General features: G+C 35.1%; 1 protein-coding gene across 6 annotated transcripts in view; it reads right to left on the bottom strand.

The window, feature by feature from the left end:
* SMAD2 (SMAD family member 2) overlaps nucleotides 1-16603 on the bottom strand; it is a 94027-nt gene that overhangs the window by 34848 nt on the left and 42576 nt on the right. For 4 of the 6 annotated variants that reach the window (XM_059039706.2, XM_059039703.2, XM_059039704.2 and 1 more), the window contains 3 exons: nucleotides 2830-2919; nucleotides 1583-1776; nucleotides 662-796 (listed from right to left, as the gene is read on the bottom strand). In XM_059039706.2, coding sequence (XP_058895689.1) covers nucleotides 662-796; nucleotides 1583-1776; nucleotides 2830-2919 — 419 coding nt within the window. The remainder of the gene's footprint in view (nucleotides 1-661; nucleotides 797-1582; nucleotides 1777-2829; nucleotides 2920-16603) is intronic. The other 2 variants (XM_067014400.1, XM_067014401.1) reach the window with 1 other exon arrangement.

Here is a 16603-nt window from a genome sequence, read left to right as displayed (position 1 = left end):
AATAAAAGAAAAAAGCATTAAAATAATCAGAAAACACTTTCTAACCTTAAAATTAGCTATTTTTAAAAATCCTGCCTTTTCCTTATGTTTTCAAAATTATCTCCAATGAACAAGCATTATTTCCATGATGAGACAAAGCAATTTTTTAAATGTAGTTGGAACTCCAAGTTCCTTACATATTTTCAGTTGTATAAAATAAATGTAGGAGTGGAATAGAGAAATATTACACAAGGAGAAAAAAGACACTAAAATAATCCAATGTATAGCTAAATGCTCAGTCTTATACCTTTAGTTTGTGCTAGGAAAAGAAAAACACACAAAAAAAGGGAAACAGACAAAAAAGGAAGAAATTATTAGCTGTTCTCCTAATAAACAGTGAAAACTAAAAGAGTAGTTTCCATATCATGGAATATTACTGGACATATAATATAATAGAGCAGAATTTGAGAACCATGCAGTTCATCTATGTATCAGCATTACTGAGTCCCAGATGAAAAAGAACTAAAATAGAGGTTTTCTGATTTTCAGCACAACATACGTGTTGCTATGTCTGTAGAACTAAAAATATTAAAAAGCCAAACCATAATTTATTAATACTTGAACATTTATGAACAAAATTTGTATCTATCCCAAATTTTAGGAGATTCTGAGGCAAATATACCTGGGATATAATTACTCTGTGGCTCAATTCCCGCTGGGAAATTAGTGTTTTCTGGAATGGAGTGGGTATAATCATCCAGAGGTGGTAGTTCTGTTAAGATCTCAGTATGCCGTGGCACTAACACCGGAGGCAAAACTAAAAGAGTAAAAGAAATCCAAGTCAATGGCAGAGCAAAGGGGAAGGTGACACCTGTATTAAAAGTTTTCATTAATTTTTGAATTTAGGATCCACCTACTTGGTATTATTTGGCTATTGAGAAATTGACAAACCTGATTATGATTTTAACTTGTCATGTAGTCCACAATCTAAATCTCCAAGTCCCAATTTATCTTGTACTTTTCGGGACAAAGTGATCCTGGTAATATTATATTACCATAGAAGTTCATAAATCCTCACCGGAAAGGCTGCAGAAAGATCTGTAAAATCTGATTTGGGGTATTTTTTGAAAATATAGCTGTATTCTTTTAGGAAGTTTCAAGTATACAGCTAAGTAAATTGAAAGTCCTGCTATGAGTTTTACCGAACTGCTTAGATGCAAATGATGTCATTAAAGTACATCAAAAACAACAAAGAGCAAAATTACTGAAAACAGGTAGTGCAACAGACAAGTAATAAGACATATCATTCAGTTCTAAGCAGACTGTGTATCTGTGGGATTAGAATTTCCTAGATATGTACTTTGATGTGAAATGCTTGCTAGGCCAAGAAACTAAGGTATCTTTCCCTCTAAGATATATTTTCCCATGTGTGAAAAAACTATAAAGTATTTTTAATTACTGCCAAAAAATATACTGAATTTAAGGTAACTTATTAGAGTTTTATACCAAAATTTCCCTGGGTTAATAAGGTATAAGAGTACCTAATACACTTAAGTTCAAGCAGTTAATTAAAACAAGGGGAAAAAAAATCTACTTTTCCTACCTGGTGTCTCAACTCTCTGGTAGTGGTAAGGGTTTACACATACTTCATCCTTTTTAAGATTAAAAGCATATTCGCAGTTTTCAATTGCCTTGAGTTCATGGTGACTGTGAAGATCAGGCCAGCGCCATAATCGGCAATATATTACATGCGGCAGTCCTTTCCGATGAGATACCTGAAGACGACCATCAAGAGACCTATTGGGAAGCAAGGGAAAAGAAAGGTGGGAACTTAAAAAAAAAAAAAAAATGTACTCAATTGAGATAAATTAGTACAATAAGAGCATAAAGAAAGGAATGACAGACGTTTAGTTAGTTTTAGTGAGTACAAGAAAGAAAAATGTGTTATCTAATGGATCTCATATAAAAAGTAAGCAGCAACACTAGGGTATGTTTCTTACAAATAAGCTACATAAATGACTCAAATGTCAATGAACGGGTAACCGCTTGGGGAAAAAGTGATTTTTTTAAAAAAGTATCATATAGCTATACTTAAAAAACTTTTGTCAACAACTTCCATCTTTAGTGAATCAAACTCTTATTTAGGGAGGCTTTTAAGGGCATTATTTCTGTAGGTGACAGAATTATCAAAAAAAGGAACTAGTGTGAAGAATGATAAATACCAACAATGATGTAAAAGTAACTTACTAAGACTAATGTAACTCATTACCCAGTTGTGACTGTTTTGAGTACTGAGGTATATTTCTATACAGCTCACACATAAATGCAGATGGTGATGAATATGATGAGATGAAATGGACCAATACCAATATGCTCAAAAAAGAGAATAAGGTGATAAAAAAAAAGGTAACATAAAAACAAGTTAGCCTGGCATTAATTGTGATATAAGGGGTTCAGTAAATAAGTATGTACTTATTAGTATACAGATGAGATTTAGATGATAGCAAGAAATTTAGCAAAAACTGGTTATGTATCTACTTAAAAATTAGGCCAACAACAGATTATAATCTAACCTCACACTAAAATGAGAATATAGTTATCAAAGTTTCTATTCTTTAGGGGATGCAATAATTTTAAAAAGATTCAAAACTAGAATTTCATTGATAAAACATCAGCTGAAACATTTAATATATTTTTAATACTGGCAAGCAGTTATTTTAAATGCCATGCCTTATTTTACATTAAGGAAACATCCAAGGCAAAATTATACTCAGCAACCCACTATAGGTCTTCCAGAACACCCTCCCTCCCACAAGATCTCTAGGATTCGACAGAGGGCAGAATATTCACCTGGTTTGTTCAGAGAAGCTGTAAAGGCCTGTTGTATCCCACTGATCTATCGTATTTGGTGTACTCAGTCCCCAAATTTCAGAGCAAGTGCTGTGCATAAATTGAAAAACAAAAAATTGATGTGAACATGGAAGCATGGTTATTCAAATTACCATGATGTAAAACATGGAAAATGTACAGAATACTTCCTTCACCCAGAAAATATACATTGCTTCACTTTTTCACAGGCATTTAGTGGTTTCTATATTTTCTATATGAAGGAAGCCAATAAAATGGAACATGTGACTCCAGATAAGTTATGATTATGTTTTTAAAATGTGAACACCAATGCTCTCTAGCTTAATGAAATCATACCTATGCCTTTTCCAATTTCTTCTACTCACAACAAAGGATCCTATGCCATTAGCCTTACTAACAATGCTTCATTTTATAACCCAGTTTTTTTAAAAAACTTATCTAAAAATGGATGTCAACTAGTATTTTTAATACAGGTAAAATTCCAGTTGAAATAGACATATACCCACAGTTAAGATTTCCAGGTTATTTGTTTGAGATACATATATATTCAGTTTTACTGAAAATTATTATTGCTCTCATTACTGTAAAGGACAAGGAAATGGATTTTGAAGTCATTCTAGCGCAGCATACTACCTGAAAAATTTTAAGAAGCTGCTATGAGGACTAAAGATATGTGAAAGGACAAAATTCATAAAAGATAGTATGATATGACAAAGTTGCTATATCTAGTTTTTCTCATTAATACACCTGAAAGGCATACACCAGAAAGACCTCAAAATTTTTCTTCCACATTTCTTTCCAGAACAAGGGCAGCCCAGAGATAAGTGCCTATTTTCCCTGCCACCACTTCATCTGGGGGAGAAGAAAAGGAGAAAAGAATAGGAGCTTAAAAACAGTCTGGAATGGAACTAATGACAGCCAAAGGGGTCTCAGTTATAAGTCATACTTTTAAAATTAGAGTCAAAAGATAATTTCTGAAACTCTATTCCATGTGTTACATATTATAAAATCATCAAAATTTAAAGGAAGAGAAAGAAATATTTCAAAACAACTTTTGAAAATCAAATTAAATAACTGGTTAAATTCCAGATGTATACTTTGCTAATGAGCTAACTCAATCAGCATTTCAAAGGGCACTGGTGAAAAGTGCTGTCTTCCTGTGGCTGGACATCAAATGGGCTTCAGGGCTTCAGGGCCTTTTGCACAGTCACTGGGCTGCAGAAACATTTCACGCCATGCTTTGGAGGCTACAGTAAGTATAATACTGGATGGTTTTTAAAAATACATTTTCAGACACTTCCTAGCAGCTTTCTGAGACATTTTACAGATTCTCTTGGTTTTTAGGCTTCTAACTTCCACAACCCAGACTACAAAAGTCAGAAAAAACCAAACTGGAGGATAATTCAGACCTTTCCTTTTTTCCCAAAGGTGTACTGACTAAACAACCATCACATAAATGGTCCTTTAATTCGGATATTTATCAAATATCTTCTGGAAACATACAGCACCATGTAGTTTAAAACACAATAAAATCAACTAAATTCTAGAGTCTCATGAATCTGAATTTAAACCTCAGAAGGAACAGTATGCATCTTACTCTTCTCTCTTTGAAAATAATTTGAGGAAAATGATTGATAAAAGAATAATGAGGCTATTCTGCTCTTATGAGACTAAAATCAACATTTCACTCAAGTAACTCTGGAACTGACATGAGAACCAGAATGTAATAGGGCATGAAGAGCTTAAGTTGTGTTTTATTCAAGCCTTGAAATATATCAGAGAACAATAAGCAGCAGTTGTTAAAAACATGCAATCAATTTACAGGCAGAAAGACCTAAATCCCAACTCTAACTCGGCCACTTTCCCACTGCCAACACAGGGTATATTTAAGCCGCAGTTCTTCTTGATCATTATAATCTCTCTCTCACAAATTGGAAGGTTTATTTAAAAATAATAAATTTGCTTCTATCAAGTAAAATTTTTCCTTGTTTATGTAAGAAAATTTTTTTAAAGAATCAATTTATAACAAAATATACAAAGCATCTAGAATAAATGTAATTATAAATGTGTTAAAACTACACCAAGAAACATTTTAGTTATTACTGAAGAACACAAAAATCAACTGAGCAAAGAGAAAAACATACATCTTCCTAGACAGGAAGATTACATCATAGCGATATCAGTTCTGCAGAATTTATATATTCGATGCACTCAATAAAAATTTTAAAAAATTGTTTAAGACCCTGATAAAATTACCTGAAATATAATGTATCTAAATAAACAAGAATGACCAGGAAAACTCTGACAAAGAAGAAACTGGCCGTACCAGATCCTGAAACACATTATAAATCCTCAGTAATGGAAACAGTATGCAAACAAAACAGAATAGAGGTTCTGCCTGTAGAGTAGCCTCAATTAGGCAAATCTTCCTTTGGATGAAAATAAGCACCTCTGAACAAAATATAATAAAATTAACTATTTGAAAATATAATAAAATCAACTATTTGATAACAGTGGAGAGAGCCCAAAAACAGATACAAATTGAAGGGAAGTCAGCCTTTGTAAGGGGGAAACTGCACTGGATGAGAGCTGCATTTGTGTGGCTCTATATCCAAAGGCACCCCACAGTGTAAGCTACCCAGGGCAACTAGACCTTAAGCAGAAAACAGCAGTTTTAAGGAGCTGCAGAATCAGAGGGTGGATTTGGGGCTGCCGGAAAGGCTGGAAAGAGAAGAGAGAAATCCCATAATGAAGGAAGCCACGAAGGGAAAAAAAAATCTGAATAGGAGTATGAACTCTGCCCAGACCCTTAAACTATGCATGTTGAGAGAGACTGCGGAGGCCTGCTGAAAACCAGTGCTTGCAAGTCTGAAAGAACTAAGCTGAGATTTCAGCTGTTCCTTTTCTCAGAGGCAGTTTGGACTCTGAGGTCACCCAAAACTATCTGTTAAAAACAAAAATCAACATTCTTCAGAGAAAGATAAGATAATTTAGTCTCTAAAATATTTTGTCCCAAATATCCAGTATAAAAATCACAAAATACTAAACATGTGAAGAAATAAGAAAATGTTATTACCCCCAGTAAAAACAGACCCCCAAGATGAATTAACAGACAAGAATTTTAAAGTAACTATCATGAATATGTTCGTGGACTTAATGAACAGATGGGAATCTCAGCTGAGTAATGGAAACTATAAAAACAAATTAAATGAAAGCACTAGAACTGAAAATTACAAAATCAGAAATTAAAAATTAACCTGATGGTTGGAGAAGACAGAAGGGTTGGTGAATTTGAAGATGGATCAAAAGAAATTATCTAATCAGAACTGAAATAAAAGACTGAATAACAAAATAAACAGTCTCAGTGACATGTGCAGTCCCAGAAAGAGGGGAAGCAAGAACAAGAAAAAAATTTTGAAATAATAATGGCTGAAAAATCTTCAACTTCAGTGAAAAACTAAACTTAAACTTCCAAGAAACTCAGTGAATACCAAGCAGTTTAAATACAATATAAACAACCAAAACCATATTGGGCATATCACTGTCATACTCCTAAAAACAAAAGATGAAAAGAAAATCTTTAAGCTGGTGAGAAGCATAAAAACTCTTGGCACAAAGGACTCCATGCAAACCCCTGCAGTTAGAGACTTGACCAAACTCTAACATGGCTTCTAGCAACCTAAAGCCTCGTCCCTGGTATGACGGAGACCCTTCTGAGTTCCTTCCTGGAAAAGCTCAGGGCTGCCAAAAGAATTTACCATTTGTTCCAGCCAATACTGGTCCATAGGTCCCTGACCTCCTTTTCCTAGCGCATCTATTTAAAAAGCTTACAACTGTAAATCCTTCCTGTCTCTTTGAAATGTATACATGACTCCTACAACTCAGGAGTGGAGGACCTGAAAACCATTCCTTTGAAATGTAACCAATCACCAGGAAAAATGGGGTCTCCATCCTCCAGTCTGCCCTCTGAGGGAAGGCAGAAGCCTAACTTCCGATAAATGCCATTTAGCAGACACAGATGGCCTAATCACATGGACACTGACCAAACCTCGTATCCACTTTTTGGGTAATTTTTCACTTCCCTGACTCTGTTCCAGACCCCACTCATTACCCCCTTGCTACTCCCTCATTCTCCCAGTCACCTCTGTGCAAATTGGAATTGGACTCAGCTCTTACCCTTACTGGAATGGTTACTAAATAAAATCTGTTTTTACCACTTTTAACCAACAACTTGCAGTTTTGTTTAATTTTGACAACAGCCAAACCAGAGCAATTTATACATGTAAAGGCATAAAGACGTGAATAACAATTTCTCATCAGAAACAACGGAAGCCAGAAGATAATGGAACAGCAGCTTTAAAGAGCTGCAAGGAAAAAACAAACAAACAAACAAAAACCCTCAACCTGAAATCTATAATCAACAAAAATATCCTTCATAAAAGAAGTCAAAACAAAAATGTGTTCAGATAAACAAAAACTGAGAGACTTCTAGTGGACTTTGCACAAAGAAACGCCTAAAGGAAAATTCTTCACGATAAAGAAAAATGACAACAGATGGAAACTCTAAATCGGGGGAAATTTTTTTAAAAACCTAGAAAGTACAGGTATGTAAGTAAATATAAAAGACAACATTCTGTTCGTCTCTTAATTTCTACAAAAAGGAGATGACCAACTACAGAAAAAAACTGTAACTCTAAAAGCATGTAGTGTAATTTATGACAATGGCAGCAGAAGCAACAGGAGGTGTTTAAAAACCACTACATTATTGCAAAGCTAAAGATGCATATTATCTCTGTGAAAGCAATTCCCCCCCCCACACACACAAAGAGCAAAAGAGAGTAACTAAAGAGCATATAGAAAACTAAAATGAAATACTACAAAATAAGCCCAAAGGAAAGAAAGGAGAAAAGAACAAAAAACAAATAACCAAAAACAGAGTAAAGAGTAAAACAAAGAGTAAGTCCAACCCACCAACAATAACATTATACATAAACACACCACATACTCCAATAAGCCGGAGACTTGTCACAATGAATACAGGATGCAAAATGTCTACAAAAAAAGATGTACTTTAAATATAATATATGGATGGGCTGAAAATACAAGAGTGGAAATACACAGTTCATACAAGCAATAAGTTTAATAAAGCATAGTACCAGAAATAATAAGACTTCAAGTCTAAGAATATTACCAAAGTAAAAAGAGACATTAAGAGAGACAATTCATCAGAAGACATTAACAAACCTGTAAGCATTTAAAAATACAGTTTCAAAATACATGAAGCAAAAACTGACAGATCTAAAGGAAGAAATGAACAAATCAGCCATCAGAATAACCTCAGGAACTCTTTGGACAGTCACACTACCAAAAAAAAAAAAAAAAAAATCTATGTATCATAGAAGAGCTGCACAATACTATCAACCACCTTCTAACCGACATTTATAGAATCCTCTTCAAGTGCACATGGAATATTTAAAAAAGAGAGCAAAACAGTGCCTGACAATCAGCTGGTGGGTGGGTGGGTGGGTGCCTGGTTCTTTAGAAGAGGCTAGAAAACTGCCTAAATTTTTCTAGACATGCTAATTTCTTCCCAGAAATGGCTTTCAAATTACATCACTCAAAAAACCAGACCAAACTTAGGACAACTTTCTCTTCCCTTCTAGTCTTTGTGTATGGGGACATGTAGTTCAAGACCTCCCAAGGGAACTCTATCAGTTTTCATCATTATGTATTTAAAAAAGAATGGCATGTAATGAGAAGTCATCCATGGATCCTATGGTATAGTCAGTGTTTTTTGAACAAAGTCAAAGGACAAGATAGGATCTAGCACAATAACAGTGACTCAAAAAATACTTGATAAATGAGTGAACTTTATGGGGAATTCCTTTATATAAAACAGATAAAAGTAGAAAGGTTCCATGCTTACTGTAGGCATTAAACAGAAGCACAGAATAAGAGTGAGACAAGAGTACTACTTCTTTTGCCTTCCCTTTAGGCCTGAGGCACCTCTATTTAACATTGGGATCCAAGAGAAACTGATCAATAATTATCTAGAGTCAACAGGCAATGATCTAAGATCAATGAACTATTTCAGAGAAATGGTTTGCATTATTAGGTATTAACTGAATGTTAAGTGAATGAATAATCTACAGAGATCTAAACTGAGTTTACTTCTGAGTTACATATTGTGACGTCCTTGGTTAAAAAAAGTACGAGAGAGACCACATGCTGAGGCCGTTAATTTTAAAACTTTGAAATCCTATAGATTATGTTCTCTGGCCATAAGCGAATTAAATTAAAAATCAATGATTGAAAGATACTTAGAAAAGTCTCAAATATTTGGAAATTAACAGCATACATCTAAGTAACCCATGGGTTAAAGAAGAAATGACAAAATAAAGTAGAAAATACTTTATATGATAAGGACTCCACAATATAAAAAATTGGGGAAAGGGGGCTAAAGGAGAATTTATTGCTTAAATGTTTATATTAGAAAGAAGAAATATTTTAAATTAATTACTTAATTTTAGTCAACAATGATATAGTTCTAATTAACACTGTACTGGAGGTCGTAGCCAGTGGCGAGAAAAAGAAAGAATATTAGAAAGGGAAGAAATAAAACTGCTTTTTTACAACCAAACTCAAATACAGAGTAGAATGGTGGTTGCCAGGGGTTTGGGGGAAATTGGGAGATGTAGGTCAAAAGATGAACTAAAAGTTCTGGGGATCTAACATACAACATGGTGACTATAATTAACACTACAGGCATACCTCATTTTATTGTGCTTCACAGATATTGTGTATTTGGTGTTTTGTTTTGTTTTTTTTTTTACAAATTGAAGATTGGCCCTGAGTCGAGCAAAATCTACTGGTGCCATTTTTCCAACAGAATTTGATCACTTCATGCCTCTATGTCACATTTTGGTAATTCTCACAATATTTCAAACTTTTTCATTATTATTATATTTTTTATGGCGATCTGTGATCTCTGATGTTACTATTGCAATTGTTTGGGGGAACCATGAATCACACCCATCTAAGATGTTGTATGTGTTCTGACTGCTCTGCCTACCAGCCATCTCTGCCCCCACCACCTCCCTATCCCCTGAGACAAAACAATATTGAAATTAGTCTAATTAATAACCCTATAATGGCCTCTAAGTGTTCTAGTGAAAGGAAGATTCGTACATTTCTCACTTTAAATCAAAAGTTAGAAATGATTAAGCTTAATGAAGAATGTTATGTTGAAATCCCAGATAGGCCATAAGCTAGGCCGCTTGCACCAAACAGTAAGCCAAATTGTGGATGCAAAAGAAAAGTTCTTGAAGGAAACTAATAAAAGTGCTACTCCTGTGAACACAAAAAAGATTTTTTTTTTTAAAAAAAAGCAAAAACAGCCTTACTGCTGATACGAATCACCAGCCACAACACTCCCTTAAGCCAAAGCCTAATCCAAAACAAGGCCCTTTCTTCAACTCTGTGAAGGCTAACGGAGGTGAAAAAATAGCAGAAGAAAAGTTTGAAGCTAGCAGAGGTTCGTTCATGAGATTTAAGGAAAGAGACGAGTCATCTCTGTAACATCAAAGTGCAAGGTGAACATGCTGCTGCTGTGAAAGTGACACCAAGGTATCTAGAAGATCTAGCTAAGGTAACTAATGAATGTGGCTACACTAAACAAGACTCTCAATGTAGACAAAACAGCCTTATATGCGAAAAAGATGCCATCTAGGACTTCATAGCTAGAGAGAAGTCAATGCCTGGCTTCAAAGCTTTAAAGGATAGGCTGACTCTCCTAATGACTCTCTCATTAGGGACTAATGCAGTTGGTGACTTTAAGTTAAAGCCAATGCTCATTTACCATTCTAGGGTCCTAGGGTCCTTAAGAATTATGCTAAATCAACTCTGCCTGTGCTCTATAAATGGAACAACAAGGCCTGGATGACAAAGCCTGGATTACAATATAGTTTACTGAATAACTTAAGCCCACTGTTGAGATCTACTGCGCAAAAAAAAGATTCCTTTCAAATTTTTACTGCTCACTGACAATGCACCTGGTCACCCAAGAGCAACGATGGAGAGGTACAACGATATTAATGTTGTTTTCACACCTGCTAACACAACAACCATTCTGCAACCCATGGATCAAGGGGTAATTTTGACTTTCAAGTCTCATCATTTGCGAAATACATTTTGTAAGGCTGCAGCTGCCACAGATAGTGATTCCTCTGATGATCTGGGCAAAGTCCATTGAAAACCTTCTGGAAAGAATTCACCATTCTAGCTGCCATTAAGAACATTCATAGGAGTTTGGAAGAATTTGATTCCAACCCTCGTGGATGACTTTGAGGGGTTCAAGACTCCAGTGGAGGAAGTAACTGCAGGTGTGGTGGAAACAGCCAGAAGTGAAACCTGAAGACGTGACTGAATTGTTGCCATCTCATAAGACTTTCACGGATAGGGATTTGCTTCTGATTGATGAGCCAAAAAAAGTGGTTTCCTGAGATGGAATCTACTCCTGGTGAAGATACGGTGAAGGTTGTTGAAATGACAACAAAGGATTTAGAATGTGACATAAACTTAGTTGATAAAGCAGCAGCAGGGTTTGAGAGGACTGACTCCAATTTTGAAAGAAGTTCTACTGTGGGTAAAATGCTATTAAATAGCATTGCATGCTACAGAGAAATTGTTCGTGAAAAGAAGCGTCAATCGATGTGGCAAACTGCAGTGTTGTCCTATTTTAAGAAATTGCCGCAGCTGCTCCAAGCTTCAGGACCACCACTCTGATCAGTCAGAAGCCGTGAACATCGAGGCAAGACTCTCCATCAGCAAAAAGACTACCATTCACTAAAGGCTCAGGTGATGGCTAGCATTTTTTTTTTTAGCAATAAAGTATTTTTAAATTAGGGTATGTACACTGTTTTTATTTTTTAAGATATAATGCTATTTAACACTTAACAGACTACAGCATAGCATAAACGTAACTTTTTGTATAGACTGGAAAGCTAAAAACTTCTACTGATTCACTTTATTGAGATATTTGTCCTATTGTGAGGTCTGGAACAAGCCCACAATATCTCCAAGGTATGGCTGTACTGTATCATATATATGAAAGTTAAGAAAGTCGATCTTAAAAGTTACCACCACACACACACACAAAAAGGTAATTATGTGAGGGGAAGGACCTGTTAACTAACTTAATTGTGGTAAGCATTCTGCAATATATATGTGTATCAAATCATCACATTGTATACTTTAAACTTATATTTTTCATATGTCAATCATCTCAATAAAGCAGGAATAAAAAGCCCCTTTTCTGAACAATGACATAACTCTTTACATAGAAAGTCTCTGAAGCAATTTCTAGAACTCATTAGTGAATTTACCAATGTTGTAGGATTTAATGGCAACTTATAAAAATCCATTATATTTCTATTACAGCAATAAACTATCTGAAAATTAAAAATTTAAATTCCAGTTACAATGGTGTCAAAAACATAAAATACTTAGACAAAAGGTTTAACGCAAGATGTGTAAGACCTGTTTACTAACAACTAAAAATCTTGCTGAAAGATATTAAATAAACCTAAGTATATAAAGGAATACAATATATTAGATTAAATGACTCAAGATGTCCATTTTCCCTAATTCCCTAATAATATTTGCTCTATTTTTTCAAATCCATTGCAATTATGATTTCAGCAAGATATTTTTATAGCAACTGACAAGCTGATCTAATACATATATGGAAATGCAAAAGATCTTGAAAAGCAAAACATCTGGAAAAAGAAGAACACACAACATGGATGAATCTCAGAAATATTTAGTTGACCAAGAGAAGCTGAACATGAAAGACTAGATACTGAATGATTCCATTTACATAAAGTTCTAGAAGGGGCAAAACAAATTGGAAGTGAAAAAAATTCCAACAGTGGTTGCCTCTAGGGGGAAAGAGGATGAAAGAACTTTCTGGGTGATTGAAATGTTCTGTACCTTGATACACTGTATATGCATTTGTCAGATCTAATCCTACTAAGCATTATGATTTGTGTACTTTACCATTTGAAAATTTTACCTAAAAATACAAACAAGGAAAAAGAAGAATTTCAGACAATGAAACAATAATCAAAATGGAAAAAGTAGCAACAAAAAAATTCATGTTTATTTAGTATACGATAAAGTTCCCTAAGAATAAAGAAAGATCTCTAAAATATAAATTAAGTGAAAAAAATGTACAATATTTTAGTAAGCTACTCTCTGTGTAAAAAAGGACAATTAAAACTATCTTTAAGTATTTGCACACGCACATGGGAAAGATACACACACACAACATGAACAGGAGTTATTTGAGGTGGGGAGAGGGAGGGAAGGGTAAATTTTTCAATGTTTGTTCTGTTTTTATGTATGCATGTACACATAAAACATACACAGATTTTTAAACCATGTGAATGTATTGCCTTTTACCAAATTAAACAAATCAAACAAAAGAATACTGCCACAGAATAAAATGTAAGTCAAGCTGTCTTGACATTTCTATTAAAAGATATGCTTCTAACCTTAGATAACTAAGAAGTACAGATTGTTACTTCCTATTCTGCGTCATTTCAGCTCACTCTGGGCATTACTAAAGGAGATAATAAAATGCCAGCCCGAGCCCTGTTTATTCTCTTCTAGCAAAATGTCCTCTCTATATAACATGGGCCTTTGGTACCCATTTTCTTCCACATGCATTTATGTCAACAGCCCCTTCCTAGCCACCTTTTGACATAACTACTAATTCTTTTTTAGGTATACCTAGCAAACCAGGTCAATTTTTAAGACCTAGTAGTCTAGGGGATTTAAATCAGGTGGTTTTCATCATTCCCTCTTCCTTAAAGATTCTTACTAACCAAAGTTTTTATTTATGGGGAAAATAATCCCCATAAGACCTTGGGCTCCCAAAGGTCTTTGTATACCTACCGCCTAGCAAGCAAGGTATCTGGTGACTAAATTAGTATTTTTATAGCATAAAAACTGGACCACAACGTTCCTAGGCACACTAAATCATAATACTTTAAATAACAGTGGGGAAAATGGATCTCTCAGGTTTTCAGTTTGTTCATAAGGAGTGGCAAGTTACAACTGCAAGTATGTACAGTTCCTAAAAGATATTAAAAGAAACGAACACAGGAAAAATGTTAGAGAAATAGCACTGACTTTAACAACAATTTTATAAAAGTCTTTTGCACATTCCTTATTTCAATAAATCTAAAATGCAACATTATCTTGTGTTAAACTTAAAAGGAAAAACTTCCAAATTTATTTATATGATGCATCCCAAAGTGAAAAAATGTGCATCTTAAAAACCAATGAAATATGTAATAGCAATTACCTTCATAAGTTAGCTACTACATGTCAGGTACTATGTAAGACTTTAAATATATTATGGACCTTATAATCACCTGCAAGCTGTGCATTATTATCTCACTTTAAATTTGAGGAAACCGAGCCTCAGAGGGATAGTAAAACAATCTCACCAAGGTAAGATCCCTAACCAGTGGCAGGGCCAGGATTCCAGCCCACTCTTGTCCAACAATGCTTTCCACTGCACCAAGAGCTTTCTGAGCTTTTACTTTCTTACCACCTACATCAGCATTTCTGTGACTAAAACCTGGGGATCCCTGGGCACCTCAAATATAGTACTGTCAAGATTCTGTTTGGTTCCTACAATAATTTTTTAAGCTACATTTTTATTCTGAGTAAATAGTAACTTTACATAAACCTTCTAAACACATATTCTGGATAACCTGGTAAGTACCAGTCTTGTTCTGCTGCATCATCTCCATGTCTGGGTTTGGATCTGGGTTTGACAATCACCTCAGCAACCAAAGGTAAGTAGAGAGATTGACTTAACATGTAAATGATGAGATCACTCTAAAAAGGCCAAATGATATCAGGATGTGCTAAATAAATTATGTTTCATAGTAGTCTTAGAGGAAAGAGGTAGAGAATTTAGCAACACAGGGCACATGGTAGTATGCTGGCCTCAAAAGAACCTTAGTCACTCAGCAGCACAATCACAATGGAAATAGAAAATCAATTATTAACAAATCATTAACTTGATGTTAGAATTTTCTTGGTTATAGAACTCAGTATAAATCAACCTTTTGAAAAGCATTAGTTTACACTAAATTATGTTTCTAAACATTTAAACAGGGCTTCCCTGGTGGCACAGTGGTTAAGAATCCACCTGCCAATGCAGGGGACATGGGTTCAAGCACTGGTCCAGGAAGATCCCACATGCCGTGGAGCAACTAAGCCCGCGAGCCACAACTACTGAGCCTGTGTGCCACTACTACTGAAGCCCATGCGCCTACGGCAACAAGAGAAGCGCGACAAGAAGCCCGTGCAACGCAACTAAGAGTAGTCCCCGCTCGCCGCAGCTAGAGAAAGCCCGTGCACAGCAATGAAGACCCAACGCAACCAAAAACAAATAAATAAATAAATTTATAAGCATTTAAACAACATTAAGAGAAGTCCACAAGAAATGTCTATACATTACTTGAACGTAAAACGTATCAACCTGCACAACACCAAGCTGTTGACAAGTAGTAAGGTAGAGAAGGATGGGTCTGAAAACATTAAACTCATAAAAATATCTGCTAGGTGAAATCCACATATCCTAAAGAAAGTATTACCCTTTATTAATTACAAAATTAACTACAGTGATAGCACTATCCTATACACATTAGCTCAACATCTCCTAAATTTGACTATCTGACTTCAGGACAGTCTAAAAACTCTTTAGGGCTTCCCTGGTGGTGCAGTGGTTGAGAGTCCGCCTGCCGATGCAGGGGATACGGGTTTGTGCCCCGGTCCGGGAAGATCCCACATGCCGCGGAGCGGCTGGGCCCGTGAGCCATGGCCGCTGAGCCTGTGCGTCCAGAGCCTGTGCTCCACAACGGGAGAGGCCACAACAGTGAGAGGCCCGCGTACCGCAAAAAAAAAAAAAAAAAAAAAAAAAAACTCTTTAGTTTTAAAAAATACCATGCTAATTAGTTAAAAACAAAAATTGGTCTCAGATAAATTCTACCTGCCTGATCAAAATTTGATATTGTTCACCAATGCAATTAACATAGATTATAAATTTATGTTGAAATAAGATGTAATAGACCATAAGTCATCTATGATGCTGTCCCTGCATCAATTCACAGGCAGATGAGTAAGCATGTCCATGTTAGAATCTCAAGCAAAGTCCTGCAATCCTTTGTATGAAACCCAGTTTCTTAAAGGCAGATTATCAACTGTGAAACTTTCTTGCTTACATAGACTGAATTTTAAAAATCTGGGAAAAAGAGGCTGCAACAGCTATTAAAATCATCAGGACACTAAACTGCCAAAAAAGAAACCCCCTCTATGGCATATAGTGTATTAGTTGACCACTGGACTAACCAGATGACTCTAGTAAACCTGGAAGAAATCCTTATAGAATTGCCCTAGTAATCACTTTTACAATAATTATCAGCAAAACCAATACATTAAAGCTTTTTTTCATCTAAGAATAAACCTTTGAAACCTGAAGTTAAAATTTAAATTCTAGTGTACAATTTACCAACCATATATATGTATATGTATTTTATAAACACATCTACATCAACATTTTGAACTTTGGTTCAAACAGACGTTGTTTGTTAATTAATATACTTTTTGAATTAAGGACGTATATTTATTTGTATACTTGTTATCAGGAGATAGAAGTAATGTGAACTAAGCTCAAGAA

The sequence above is a fragment of the Kogia breviceps genome, chromosome 15, assembly GCF_026419965.1.
Source record: "Kogia breviceps isolate mKogBre1 chromosome 15, mKogBre1 haplotype 1, whole genome shotgun sequence".
Classification (NCBI taxonomy): domain Eukaryota; kingdom Metazoa; phylum Chordata; class Mammalia; order Artiodactyla; family Physeteridae; genus Kogia; species Kogia breviceps.
Note: the sequence above shows the minus strand (reverse complement) of the source record. Positions and strands in the feature narration are given on the sequence as shown.